This window comes from Pteropus alecto, unplaced genomic scaffold (assembly GCF_000325575.1).
Source record: "Pteropus alecto unplaced genomic scaffold, ASM32557v1 scaffold60, whole genome shotgun sequence".
Lineage (NCBI taxonomy): Eukaryota > Metazoa > Chordata > Mammalia > Chiroptera > Pteropodidae > Pteropus > Pteropus alecto.
The window spans coordinates 4,280,869-4,296,249 of record NW_006430726.1 but is presented as its reverse complement, the minus strand read 5'-3'; the positions used below and the strand labels follow the sequence as shown (position 1 = coordinate 4,296,249).

At 45.8% G+C, this 15,381-nt stretch overlaps 1 protein-coding gene across 1 annotated transcript in view; it reads right to left on the bottom strand.

The window, feature by feature from the left end:
• PDE8A (phosphodiesterase 8A) overlaps window positions 1-15,381 on the bottom strand; it is a 109,870-nt gene that overhangs the window by 29,618 nt on the left and 64,871 nt on the right. The window contains exons 4-8 of the mRNA XM_006905301.3: window positions 13,613-13,669; window positions 12,533-12,587; window positions 9,744-9,832; window positions 5,484-5,562; window positions 3,825-3,962 (exon numbers count right to left, since the gene is read on the bottom strand). Of these exons, the coding sequence (XP_006905363.1) occupies window positions 3,825-3,962; window positions 5,484-5,562; window positions 9,744-9,832; window positions 12,533-12,587; window positions 13,613-13,669 (418 nt within the window). The remainder of the gene's footprint in view (window positions 1-3,824; window positions 3,963-5,483; window positions 5,563-9,743; window positions 9,833-12,532; window positions 12,588-13,612; window positions 13,670-15,381) is intronic.

Below are 15,381 nucleotides of genomic sequence, written 5' to 3'. Positions count from 1 at the left end.
AATTATCCCTCAACAGAGCTGTCAGATTACAAAGAAGAGAGAGGGAGAAGAACGAGAGACCAGTTCGGTCAATCAGCTCTTTAAAGAATTCACTCAGGCTTCTCTCCTTCGGTCTTTTCTGAAAAGACCGAGTGGCTGCCAGGTCCCAAGCAGAGGCGCGAGAGGCCACTTCCAAAGCTGAACAGTCCAGCGAGCAGAGGAGAGCAATTTAGCCAAGACTCTGGTTGGCTAACAAAGGTGCCTGTAAGTTTTCCAGTCACCAATGGAAACAAAAAATACTTGTCATAGATCATATTTCTTATCCAAAATATATTTTAAAATATTGACTATCATAAACATATAAGTTTTAGATCCTGAGAATAACGGAGTTTTGTCTGAGAAGGCCGTGAGCGAGATTCCATCTGGTAATGCACAGAAACCCTAAGCACGGTCCTGCCACAGGGCAAACATGCGGAAAATGGTGTGTTTCTGACACTGGCCACCCCGCACAGGCCTCTCTCCAGGCCGCGCTGTCCTCAGCACTGTACTAAGGCCCGCACCTCCCTCCCGCTCCGGGGCGAGCCCAGCACCAAGCTGGGCTCCTCTGCCAACTGAGACAGTCCCTTCTCGGTGCCCGTCATCTTAAGAAATAAACCACCGTCACCTGCTGTCCTACCCCGAGGGCTAGCACAGTGCTCATGCATGGCAAACAGTCGAGGACTCTTGGGCTTCTGTTTACTGAACGGAAAAGGGAGGCCGAGGTGAGACTGCAGAATCCCGGCAGCCGGCTCAGGGATCTGAGCTCTGCGCTGAGGGAGTAACATGGTCAGAACGATGATTTGGTACGACCAATCACTCAGTAGCGTAGACTGGACACACCGGAAGTGGAGGATGATCAAGCAGGAGACCTCACTGGATTCAGCCACCACAATCACAGTATGTGGAAAGAAGGCCCTGGACAAGGCTGGGCCCAGGCAGTGGACACGCGAAGGCAGGGGCTTAGCAGACGTCAAGGCTTGGTGATGGATTTGACGGAGGACACTGAAGGGTGGGGAGGAACCAAGACCGTGCCAGGAACTGAAGTCCGGGCGGCCGCGAGGGCGGTGCAGGAGCAGAGGAAGCAGGGGCTGGAGACGCTGGGTCTTTTGTGAACGTCACTGTTAGACAGGTCGATTCAACATGACGGCAGCATGCTGAACCAGACCTTGGAAAAGAGGCTGTGGCTAAAAGTGGGGAGGCGTGGGACATCTATACGGAGCTGGAAAGATGCCCGAGTGACAAAGGAGCGGTCTGAGGAACCCGGCCAAGGACAAAGAGCCCTAGTGAATGGGGAAGCAGATGGAAGGAGAGTCGGAGAAGAGGGGAGTCGGTGGAGGAGGAAGGCTGACGTGTCATGGGGGCTCACGACGTGAAAGCTGTGAAAAGCTAAGGGGCTACGGCCATATGTCACTGTCACAGGCAGGCCTCTGAGCAGCCAACATTTATTCAGTGCCTACGAGACACAATTTCCGAGGGAAAAAGTCAAAATTTCTAAAAGAGAAGAGCACTGTAAAGCCCAGGTGTCTGAGAAGATGGGAGACGGGGTTCTAGAGCCCCGACAGAGAAGTCTTAGGGACAGAAAGGGAGGAGAGTCAGGAAGTACACGTGCGGGGCGCAGGGAAGTGTGGGCACAGGGGCTGAAAACCAAGGCACCCGATGGTATCGATTGTGCCCAAAAGAGGAGCCATTAGCTGAGAACAGAGGGGTCTGTGGACAACAGTGTTTGCAACATTCTCTGCTTGAACATCATCAGAATTTCTCCTCCACTCCCAAGAATATCCGACAGATTGGCAACCCTAGAACTGGACACTCGAGAGCCGACGGCGCCCCACCATCTAACTGCCTCCTAACCCTCCGTTCTGGTTCCCAGCGCATGTCTGACCTCCCCCCGCTGACCATGGTACTGAGCCGCCCAGCGCCCCTGTTCTTCCAGGGAAACTGAATTAGAAAGGCCATATGTCATCTCACCTCGGAAAAGAGCCCAGCCAAGCAGCGGGTTACTGACGAAGGACAAATGGCTGCTTTTCCCCTCCCAAGAACTCTGAACATACAAAACAAATAACCAGGCTCCTTTCTGAAATAAAACACTACAGAGGTTGAAAATGCAATCTATTGAATTCTCTGCTCACAAAACACAGGTTTTAGAGAAAAGGTCTCCTGCAGCTCGAGCGTGAGGCCCTCTGTGCCTGGTGCCCAGCGGCAGGACTCGGTGGGGAGGGGCCGTTCGCCTGGCTCTAGACGGATCAGGACGGACCCCAGGGCCTACGGCCGATCCGCTCTGTGTCCCCCTACATCTCTACTTGCTCTCCTCAGTGACAGGGAGATGGATGCCTCGACGTAAGTGTCCGATCAAGGTGCATGAGGGCCACCGTCTCTGGCACACGCTCAGACGAGCCTCACAACAAAATCACTGGCCAGCCCGGGGGCAGTATGGGCCCCACCCACCAGGAGGGGGACGGCCACAATAAAGCCCCCTCAAGGACAACAGGTCTCGGAGGACAGAGGATGGAGGATGGCTGCCTTGTTCCCGCCTTCTGAGGACGCCCCTCCCAGCAGAGGGAGGCAGGGAGGGAGCACCGGGAGGGAGCACCGGGCCCAACCCGTGCAGTGAGCCCGAGCACCCGCCGGCCTCTTCACCCACCTCCACCTCCACCCTCTGTCCAGAGGGCCTTCTACTGTCCCTAGTCAGAACTCATCACCTTTGACAGAACAGTGGACAGTGAAACAGGATTCGGGCAACGCCCAATTCTGTCATTTCCCTGACGGCGTGCCGCTGGGCCCTCGCAGCCGGCCTGCTCCTCCCTTGTTCTCACGTGGGCAATCTGGTGTGCAAACAGACACGCACCCACCCACACACGGTGTCTTCGGGGGCCACAAGCACGTGAGGGTCAAGCTCTGCGTGGCCCTCCTGCCCCTGTGGCAGACTGCTCTTCTGTGCAACGGGAGGGCACTGGCCACACGCCACAGTGGACAAAGCGCTGCTTCCCCTGGGGCCTCCACAGTGGACAGGAAAGGAGGTCACCAAGTTCTCAAACATTTTAAATAATCAGATGAATAGTCCCTAACCAACTTCTAGAAGTCAAAATGAGCCCAACAGGAAAGACTAAGAGTGACCTAAAACCAGCAGCCTTGCCCTGCTCATAGTATTTTAAAACCTAATGACACGAGGTGCTGTCAGAAGCCACTGCCGGGAGAGAAACACGCTTTCAGACTGAGCCCGCCTTTCTTTCGTCTGCCCCGCAGCACCATGATTACGTGATTCTCACAGTGCTGAGTAAGGGTTCCTTTTATCTGTCTGTTTTGCAACCTGGAATATGAGTTCTCGAAGGCAGGACTTCCTCTTTTGCTTTTCTTTCTGTACCAGAATCCAGCAGAGCACCTGCCGTACAGGAGGCATTTAAAAGCGCTGAACGAATAACGAGGCTCAAAGAACCAGTGGGCTCAGATGTGTTCTGAGGAGGTGTCACCTCACTGGCGACCCTTTACCCAGAACCGCTGCCCACCCACACCCCCACTTAGATCGATTATTAGAAAGATCAACTTACTTATCACAAAGATGAAAACAATGGCTTTAAGTGTCAATTACAGTTAGTCTGCTTATTGGCTGATCACACTACATGCTTTCTTGGCCTCAGTTTCCTCATCTGCAAAACGGGAGTAACAGGGAAAGCACCACTATACTGCTGCGGCTGCTGGGGAGAGTAAGACGGAGGTTACCTGGCACGTGCAATGTCCAGTGAACGCTAAGTCTCCTTCCTTCCCTCTTCGTCACGTGAAAGCAAGAAAGGTACTGACCTCTTACTTACCTTGCCCATCCTGATGTATGAATTTATAGTATCGAGCAAATCGGCCTTTTTTTCATTTATAGGCACTTCGGCTAACTTCTTCCCTATTAATTCACCTGACTCATAGCCCATTGTTGTTTCAAATGCAGGATTTGCATACTGCGGGGAGACAAAAGAAAAAACATCAAGTGAATTAAAAGAAAATGTGAAAAGAGGACAAATAAGCTACCATCTTCCCCAAACAAAAGCTCAGGAGCCTGGAGCTCCCCGCAGCCCAGCCGTTCTGAAGCCACAAGTGCACAACCCCTGAGGAACCTGGTGTCCAGAGGAGCCTCTGCCCAGGGCCACCCGGCTGGGCTTTCTGCTGTGTCCTGAGGCTCCAGTGAGGGCAGCAGGCCCCTCGCACTGAAACACCAGCAGAGGAAAGAAGCCCCCGAGGAGACAGACCACTACCCCCCCCCGCCCCCGCACCAACACAAACACAAAAGGACCAGTTAGATTATGCTACAGTAGAACAGAGCACCAAACTGGGATCAGAAACACCCAGGCTCCACTCCCGCAAGTCCCTTAACCCCGCCGAGTCTCTTCACTGGGAAGAACACATTTATCTTGCCTTTCCTGTGTGATGCAAATGAATAATGTGTCTGGAAAGCAAGCTATGAGCTAGGAAGCGTTTGCAAATGTAAAGCTTTATGATTAAATTTCAAATAAGACTGGAAGACTAGAAGAAAATGTGTAAAAAAGCTGTGCATGCGCTGCTAATAATAATTTTAAAAATATTAATAAATAATATTAATAAAAACCAAAGATGACCGAACAACAAGTGATACTGCTTAAGGTCTGTCTTCCTTGCTAGGCATTGCAGTAAGCGCCTGGCGCACACTAACTCATTCGGTCCTCAGGACGGCCCTGAGAAATGTACCTTGTGGCTAGTATTGAAATTCCCGTCTGTAAGGTGAGAGAGCACACTCAGACGCATTACGTAACTTGCCCAAAGCCACTGTGCCTCTCAGGGCACCAACTCCTGAATGTTGACATCAACTCCTTACCCAGAACATCACAAGTTAGATTAACGGGAGGGGCTGGGCTGCTCGGAACTAAGTCAAAGTGGAGCTATTCTCTCAGACAGAAGGTGCAACTCCCTCCTCTGCTGTTATCGAAAAGTACAGGCCACGGTGGTGTTGTAAGTCACTGAAATGACCCGCTGATAATGAGCCATTTGTTTGGTAATTACTAGGTTATTTTTGAAGTTTCGAGTAGTTTCTAGTAAATTTCTAAAGGTGTAAACAATCTTCAGAAAGAGAGAGAAAGGTGAGACCTTGCAGACCTCAGGTCAGAACATCCTGCATATTCCAAGTCTCCCCGCCCAACCCAGTCATAATCCTTCTGGATAAAAGTCTCTCCTCAACAAACAAAAAGCGAGAAATAATCTGTGCAAATGTGGTATTTCTACAGAATATTTTCTAACGTCTTAAGTAATTATTAGTACCTTTTCTTACCGATAAGGAACTTATTTTAAATTACATATTTTATAGATTTTGTTCTGATAATCCTCTACGGAAAAACTGGTCTCTTGAACTTCAAAAAGGAAAAAAAAAGTCATATTGGAGGGATTCGATCCCAAAAAGGAGAACGAACAAAACCAGAAACCCAGAAGGAAGAACCTCTAAAACGACGAACCTGTATCACGTGGTCTTCGCTTGTGATTTCAACTGCTTCTTGGCTTTTCTCTAACGCAGCGAATATTGAGTTACAAGTCCTTTATGGGTAGGAGAAAAGGACTGATTAATGTAAATGCTACAAAATCTCATACGCTCTCGGGCATTACATTAACTTATGTACATGCTTTTTGTCTGATTATAAAGGTAACTGATGCTACTTCAAAAAAAATAAGGGAAGAAACAGTAAACAGCATAAAGAAGAGATAAACACTACTACTTGAGATCATGACCATGAGCAATTCGGTCCAGTCTGAGGACCAGTGGACCGGCATGGCACACATGCCAGGGTTCAAATCACAACCCTTCACTGGCTGTGAGACCCTGGGCAGGTGATGTGAGCCTCCCTTCTCCCCAGCTGGAATCCTCGGGAGGACTCCATTATAGAATACAAAGCCTGGCAGAAAGGAGGCAGTCAGGCATCTGTAGCTATTAGCTTAGATAAACTCTTGTCACAAAGTCGGGATCATCACAACCCAACTTTGTCCCCTGCTTTCTTCATTCAGCCTTGCATCATGGGCACTCTCCCATGTCCTTAGCATTCGAAAACACTTTTCAATTACACAAGTAACAAAGGCTTATTGAAAAAAGTTAGAAAATATAGATAAAAATAAATGAGATACCTCAGCATACCAGCAGGACAGCTATAACCAAAAAGACAGTTAACGCGTGTTGGTGAGGAATTCTCCTGCATGGCTGGTAGGAATGCAAAATGGTGCAGTCCCCTTGGAAAACCATCTGGCAGGTCCTCAAACTGTTAAACACAGTTACCATGCGACCCAAACTTTACTCCTAGGTATATACTCAAAGGAAATGAAAATGTATGTCCACTCCAAAACTTATAGCCCAAAGTGGAAACCACCCCAAATGTCCATCGATGGGCAAACAAATGAATAAAATGTAGTATAGCCATATAATGGAATATTATGCAGACATAAAAAGAAATTAAGTCCCGATACATATGGATGAACTTTGAAAGCTCATGCTAAGGCAAAGAAGCCACTCGCAAAGGACCACATATTGTATGATTCTATTTATGTGAAACGATGAGAATGATGAAAATATTCTAAAATTGTGGCAACAGTTCCTCAATTCTGTCATTGCACTCAATGCCATTGAACTGTGCCCTTGAAACAAGTGAACTGTACAGAATGTGAAAGATATCCCGATAAAACCGTTTAAAAACATATGAGGTCAGATCGTTGGAAATTCCAATATTTAGACATATTGATTGGTGTTCTAGGGAATTTCCTGTGTAGATATTTATGTAATATATATATTTATAAAAATAGAATCTTACTCTACAGTTGTATAATCTGCTTGTCTTACTGAACAATATACATCAATATCTTTCTATAGTGACAATTACAGTTCTTAATCATCACTTTTAATAACTATATAACATTCTGTTATAACACTGTACCATAATTTATTCAACGAATCCCCCACGACTGGACATTTAGGTTACTTCCAGTTTTTTTCTTCTACGTGTCTCAGAAGACGAAAAAAAGCAACTGCCTACTTGTCCATAAAGTGCAGAGATGATATTTAAAAAATTAACAATCAAAGTGCTTTTTCACATTATTCCTGGTATTACTAAACTGTCCCAACTAAATAAGACAAGTATCTTGGCTAGTAAAAATCAGCCCTTATTTCTTGGCATATAAAAATCAAGAGATGATATGTTAATTATGCCTCAATAAAGCTAGTCTTTAAAAAAAATGAGACGTTCCCACCTCTGATTATAAAAAGTTTAGAAGAGATAGATCTGTGAGAAGCCCTACTCGCTTTATCATTCTGTTATCATTTTTGCAGATCTGGTAAATAAAAAATGGTATATCGTTTTCATTTCTTTGATTACTGGTGAAGCTGGACATATCTCCACATTCACTGGCTATTTGTCATCTCCTATGAACTGCTCGATCCTGTCCTTTTTTATTTTTTTCTGCCGGATGTCTCCACTCTCCAACTGATTCACCAAAGCTCCTGACATATTTAGGATAGTCACTGGTCTGCCCTATATGTTACAAATATGTTTCCTAGTTCAGTTGTCTAAATTTTTAACATTATTTACATTTTTTTAAACTGTAGAAAAACTTTAACATTTTTACGTTGTCTAATTTGATTCTCTTCCTTTATGGAATCTGGGTTTTATGTCAGGCTGAGTTTAAAAAGAATGCATCATCAGATTACATATGCTCCCTTATATTTTTAGTACCTATGTGGCCTTACTTTCTAACAATAAGTCTTTAACTCACTGAGTTTATCTGGGGGTTGTGTGTGAGATTGAGCTATAACTTAATTTTCCTTCCAAATAGTTAACCAGTTGTCACAGTTCTATTCATTGAAGAGTCTGCCCTTTCTTGTGGTGATTTAAATTGACATATTAATCATATGCTAAATTCTTAAATATACTTGGCTATTTCTAGATTTTACATTCTAGTTTACTGATCTAGCTGTAACACAAAGTTGCTTGTCATAGCTTTTTAGTGCATTTTAATATCTGGCAGAACAAGTCTTTCTCCCATTTCTCAAGCCCGCAGTACCCCCTTTCCTTCGTATTTTCCCAGCTCCCTTTAAAATGGACATCTCCCTTTGGCTGTCGGCCGGTACACAGAGAACGAAGCAGGGCATGTTGATGGATGAGGACAGAGGGATAAGCGGCAGTGGACAGACCAGCGAGAGCCATGCAGGCCACATTTTAGAGTTTGGATCTTATTTCGAAGGCAGTGGAGTGGGGGGTCACGGGGGGGCGGGTAGCTGCAGAACAGAAACACAAATGGAGTTACGGGTTACTGAGGTATGGAGAATGGACACAGAGGAGTCGAGAGGAGATGTAGGGACTGACGGTTTCATAGTCCAGGTACTAGAAGACAGCAGCCTAAAGAGGAAGATGAGTGGACACACTCCACAGACTCTAGGAGGCAAGACCAACAAGACTTGTGAGGGATCGGAGCCAGGGAGGCATGAAGGAGACACAGGGGTTCAGTCTAGGCTCTCAGGGTAGGTGATGCTCAGAGTTCACTAAACTAAGGCATTCAGGAAGACAAGGTCGGAAGTTAGTAAATTTAGGGATGGAGGGGGAACAACGGTTACAGTTTTGAAAATGTGGGTTACACCCTAAAGGACGACCTTTGCCGTTTGCTACTTATAAGACCTTCGCTGTAAGCTGGTTAACTGACCCGGGCTCAGTTTCCGCATCCTGACTGGACAGAACCAGCTCTACCATCACCCCCTGCTCCACAGCTCCACTCCACTCCCAGGGCGGGGCGGCCTAATCCCCTGTGCCAGCGCTGCACCAGGCCAGTGGGCCTGGAGTGAGGAACGAGGCAGGCCCAGGGACAAGCGTCCACCTCACAGTTCCGTGCAAACTTGGGCGATGAAGAGGAGCACTTCTGAAAGCCTCGGCGCCTTGAGCCATGCCTGCTCAGCACTCGCCTGTCACCTTCCACTGCACCTCAGCGCGACTGTGAGAAGTGTCTTCCCTGCACGGGGAGCCCTGGGCCGGCCCTCGCTAGTCTAATACTCCAGGTTTGACTCCTCTCTCTGCCTTGGGCTTATGCAAACGCAATAATTTCATCCTCTCTCTGACTCTAGGAAAGGAAATGTGAGAGAACAGAGACCACCCAAGGAAGAAGCCTAGGGTGACAGAGAGTGGCTGACTTCTTTTTTCTTCTGCCAGTCTCACATAATTTTACTAATTTCTCTACTTTTCTTGCTCAACAAGGAACTAGGTTTCCATTTATATCACTTTAAAAAAAAAAAAAAAACCCTGTTTATTAAGACCAAATGATAAAGTGCTTATCATAAAAAAAAAAAAAACCTGTTTATTAAGACCAAATGATAAAGTGCTTATCGTAGAGAAAAAAATATGTCACCTACCAGAGATAACCAATGTTAATAGGTTGGGGGGGGTGTGTGTGTGTGTAAAACAAACGTTTTTTTTCCTTAAGAAACAAAACAGATAATTCAGTATGTGACTTTTGTACCCTGCTCTCTCATTTCCTATTATTTTTGAACCCCATCTTCAAATTTGAATCTCCAGTTACGAACTTGACCATCTACCCGTTAGGCACCCAGGCAGACTCCAAAAGTCCACATGAGGAGAGGAGCCACCAACCACCCCATCCCGTTTTAGCAGGAGGTCAGTTACCTCCAAAAGGTAGCCATCCACGCCCACTGCCCCGTGTGGGTGGGGGCTTTCCAGAGGAGGCAGAATTACCTGAGTTTCAGCTGCGATCGCACCTCTCCAAACTCCAGCTGGAGCAGCTCGTTGTAACAGGCCATGAGGCTGGGGTTCTCCACATACCTCTACAAACAGAAAGGGGTCTGTGGATAAATAACTGTGCACCTTTAAATTATCACATCCAGCAATAAAATAATTCTTTTCGACAGACTTCTCGATTTGGTAACTGAAATCGAAAAAAATACTTTTAACTTTAATGATGAATGAGAAAGAAGGGTGGATATTTATGGGTACCAAATTAGCTTTTAAAAAAATAGGGCTTAAGAATGCTTTTCTTTCAGGGCCTTAAGGTAAGAGGATTTGGTTGGCTGCATGTCACTCGCGGAGGCTAGAATCTGGAGAAAGACCAAATTTACTAACTAGAGTCCTGTTGACATTAACTTTCAGAGCACATTCACTTATTCAAGAGCCATCAGTTGTTCTCTTTAAAGTTTTACAAGCTCACAGTAAGCAAAAACACGCCTGCATTTCTCTTTGCGCCTGGATTTCACAGATAACCCCTGCTCAGGTAACATTTTCCCACACTAACCTCTCACTACAGCTCAACTAAACCAAAAGGTTACCCTCCAGGGCAGAAGGGCACTCTCTGCCCACTCCCCGCCACGTGGGGCCAGACGAGGCCATGACATTGATTTTATCGCCGCCTCCTCCAGCAGGCCGTGAAGACGCCTAGGGCTGGCTAAGACAGTCTAGAACTTAAATACTGAGCTATTATTAAAATTTCTCTTTTGGTATGTCACTTCTATTAGAAGATATGCCGAATATATTTCAGTCTATGTTGATTCATTTAGGCCTAATATTTATACATAGATAGATAAAAACATTTTATTTACCTGTCACATTATATAATTATATATATAACACATCTACACCTGTGTATGTACGTACATAGAGAAAAAAGGCGATCGCATGCATGTGGCAGGTTCATGCTCACCATCTGTCCTCACCACCTCGTCCTCCCTCATCTTAAAGTTCCTGCTGTAGCCCACTTGTTGTATGGCTGGAGTCCTCTCTCAGTTATTCTCCTCAGACCAGCCTCCGCGGGAAAAAGATCTCTGAATTTTACATATATCCCCAAAGGAAGCTCTTTTGCCCTGGCAGGCGAACGATAACCTGGCTGGGGGAGGGTTCCCAGGTCACGGTGCTTTTCTCGCTGCCACCTCTAGAACTGTTCTGGCTGTTCTGCGCAGCGACTGTGCGTCTATATTTACCCCCGTCTTTGCCATTTCCTTGCTCGCCATTCCTTCTTGCATTTCAGGCCTTCCACCTGGGATTCCCCTTCTCTGTCTGAGGTGCCTCGCTCAGAAAGTCCTTTGAGGATCTGTCAGTTACAAACTCTCTCAGTTTTCCTATTTCCAGAAGTCTTTATTTCATCCTCATTTCTGAAAGATATTTATGCTGGCATAACATTCTAGGTTGGCGGTTATTTTATCACATTGAAAATATTATTCCACTGTTTTCTATTTTCTGTTCATCGCTGCGGAGAAGCTAGCTTTTAATCTGTCACTCTTTTGAAGGTAATCTTTTTCTCTGGCTGATGTGAGGATCCTCTCTCTGTTTTTCTTTTGCTATGATGTGTTATGTTTTCATTGAATCAACTTTGAATTTGTTGGGATTTTTGAGTCTGTGGACTAGTCTTTCATCAGTTCTGGAAATTGCTCTTCAAATATCACCTCTGCCAGTTCCCTCCCCTGTCCTTCTGGAACTCCAGTTAGACATATGCTAAGCCTCCACACGCTAGCTCCACATTTCTTAGCTTCTCTAAGCTATTTTCTAGCATCATATCCCTGTGCTACATACTGGATAGTTTCTTTTGACCTATTAAGTTTTAAAACTTTTGTTTATTATGAGTTTATTTCTCAAGATTCAATTATGTTCTGCTTAAAATCTGCTGTCACTTTTTATCACTTCCTATTCCTTGCATATATTTCCAAGCTTGTCTTTTATTTCTTTCTGTATAACAAGCATAACCGCTTTAAATGCACGTCTGATGACTGTAGTACGAAGAGCAGGAGGGTCTGCTTCTGCCGTCTCCCCACTAGCCCTCACTTGCGACGCCTTGTTTCCCATGGACCGGTTAGCTGTGACTGAGTGCTCCCTGCTGCCCAGGGACAATTATTCGTGTTGATTCCCTGAGGCTGGAGATAAAAGGTCTTCCCCTGGAGAGGACCTGTACTGGCTCCCCTGGGTACCTGGGAGCCCTACCGCCCAGAACCCTTGAAACTAAATTCACGGCTTGAGGTTTCTTAACCACCTCACTGATAAGAATTGGAACTACGAATCAACCTAAGGGCCAGCCGTACATAGGTTCCCTCCATCATGATTCCCAAGGCTCACTGGCGACCAGCTGACCAAAGCCTTCAGCCTTTTGGCTCAGGAGAGACCAAGGGACTGGAGCTGGAGCTGAAGAGAAAGGAGCCATGTTTGGGTTATCTTATTTCCAGAATCCTTGAGCTGGTTTTAAGGTTGTAGGTATACAAGGAGGCATTATAACAACACATTCTGTCATATAACTTTTAATGAGTGTGCCCTTAAAGGAGATTGTATTATGTTTGGATGACTTTAGCAGGTTTTGAGAGACTAAGAAAGCGAGGTGTTGTAGATTATTAGATTACCAGATTATGAAGTTAAACCAAAATGTAATAACACGGCGCAAGAACAAATTTTTTTCTTCAAATTAATTCAGAACCTTTGCTGGTTCTGCACTGAAATAAAATTCTTTCTCATGCTGAATTATACGTGTATAACAAAGAAATGGTACATACTCTTGTGAAGCCAGCAGCAATGAGGGGCATTACAGATGACTCTTCTCTATCTGGCCTTCAAACGAACATAGTAAATGGTTAAAGTTTTTATCGATTATATCTCACCTCTTTATTCCCTGATTTACGTTAATACTATATGACTGTCCTATAATGAGTTCTTTTCATTGAATTAGGGTAATATACAAATCAAAGCATAAAGTTAAAAACAGTTTCTATTTAGTTTCATATGTAGCTTTTTGGCAGCATATATTAATACCTGAAATACAGAGGTTAAACTAACAGCCAGAATACAGGAGTAACCATACTATCTATTTGACACGTAAACATTTTAATTTAAGCTAAATTCTTTCCTATTTTCTTCTATTGCCAGTTTATTTAAAAAAAAAATTCTAGTGGGAATGTAACACAGGTAAAGAGGATCAATACTATGGTGATAGAGGGAAACGAGTTTGGTAGTGAGCATGACACAGATGTCCAATCATAATGTTGCACACCCCAAACTTACACAATGCTATAAACCACTGTTACTTCAATAAAAACAAATAAGTAATTCTTAAAAACTCCTTTTCCCTCCAAAGCTCAGAAAAATAGTTTAAAAGAGAAACATTTCTTCTATCTATAAAAATATATAAGCTAAATAACATTTGCTTGAATATTGCCCTTCTCGCATTATTTTATCCCTTCCTTACTTTCAATTTAAGGATAAAATATAAGATTTCCTCCATTTATGTGTAATTCAGATCTTCGTAGGTATTTGGGGTTAAAAGGCCCTAGGAAGATACCCCTGGAAAACATTCATGTTTTCCGGAATGGAATGCTCTAGTGGTGTGCCTGTTTCTAAATGAAAGACAGTCCAAAATCGCAAGCCCAGACATGAGAGTACAAAGTCCTGCCGTGAAGTTACCTGGCGAGGCAAAAGAAAATAAGAAAGAATAAAGACAACAAGGCCAGACTAAAAAAGGCTGTGTCGTCACAGCCCATGACTCTGTTAAGAGCAAGCATCACATTGACATCTGAATTTCTCAAAAAAAACAAAAAAACAAAAAAAAGAAAAACAAAACAAAACAAAAAAAAGCTTACCTGCGTACTACACCAATAATAACTGTGTTTTCTGAAAATTTTGATGATCGAATAGACCTATTAAAAAAACCAAATTTTAAAATAAATTAAAAACAATTCTTTAAAAAATACATACACTTAGGTAATTTTGCTAGAGCAATGAAAGTTGGCGGGGCGGCAGAATGGAGAGCAAAAGGTCCTTCATGCTCTGGATTCACCTTCTCGGCTGCTTGAACTTTCTCTCTTTTGGGGACAAACTCCTCATCAGTGGACCGTGGCGACCCTATCAGTACGCAGGGCGACTAACCGCTGACTAAGGTGATGCTCCTTCCGCTTGTTCTGGTCTTTGTTAGCCTCGTTGTTGCAGGGGGACAATTCTTCCTCCCTTGGGCTTAACATGAGAACAGTCGCTTGTCTCTCCCGACCAAAGGGGATGCACGCCTGTGTGTACTGGGACAATGATGGCCTTGATGCCAGGGGGAGGAAGAACCCAAGGTCACCTCTCCACTGTATTCTAAGCAGTACTAGCAAAGAAGAGTCCCTAGGTAGAAGGTAGGCAAAAAGGAACAATCAAAATTCAAAACTAGAAAAGTGCACGGTATTTCAGTCCAAAAGAAGGGAATCAACACCTGACAGAGAGAATCAGGGCTCCCCAGACAGGGAGTTCAACTCTCCGGAGAAGCAGCTCCCAGGGGAGCCTGGGGAACGGAAACCCCGATAAGAGAAGAGAGAGGGCAGAAGTGACCGTGACACAGAGGAGCAGGAGAAGGAAAAGGAACGCTGCGCTGGGGACTGCAACGGCTCTGAAATCATTTCAGGCTGTGGGAAGAAGGCGGGACTCTCGGGAGGAGACCAGGCCACAGGACGGGGAGGAGCTCAGCCCCTGGACCGAAGGGATGATGACTCCCTGGGAGGGGACTCCAGAAGGAGGGGAACAGAGGGGACCACACCCGGACCACCCAGCCAAGTCAGAGGTGTGCTAGCTGCTGGACAACATGTCCAGGATGGGACAGAGGAGAGCGGACACCTACTGCCTTGCTTCAGTTCTGTTAGTTCCAGAACAGGAATCACTTCTGAACCACAGGACACAGAAAACAATTCGAGTGGCTATTTCTCAATTCCCCCAAAGATGGTAAACAACACAGCCAAGAGAGAAATTCATCATATACAGGGGAGGCTCGGCTTTGGCAAACTTTTCCTGTCAAGGACCATACAGTACACAGTTGAGGCTGCTCAGGCCCGACAGACTCCGCCGCCACAACTCCGACCTGCCACTGCAGCGCGCACACACCTGAACGGGTGAGGCCGTGTTCCCCTCTGCCCGCCTCGCCTGAGGATGCTGGGCCTTGATTTTCCCAGGGAACTCGGGCTGAGAAAGGCCTAGAGTCTAGAGATAGCTGCACACTAGGTCTGGGCCGGGGAAGCTGCTCTAGGGACCGAGAAGCCGCTCTAGGGACCAGGCAGTCTCTCTCGTGGGTCCCGGGGCTCACGCCCCACCCGCGACATTTCTGCTTTCCCCAGCGTCCGCTCCACTCCTCCAGTGTCCGTCGGCCTCTGCTCTCCAGAGGACGCCAACCTAAAGGGCACTGTGTGGAAGAGCCCTCCCACAGGTCGCCACACGGCTCACCGACCGGGTGCCAATCCCCGGCCCCACCAGGTCTCCCTGACTGGAAAAGGGGCCATGGGAAGGGATGTTTCAGTTTTGGTGGGTGACTGGCATGGCAGGCACTCACACAGACAAGGCCAGTTCACTTTTCAAACCTGCTGGCTAATAATTAGCCGAACACTAA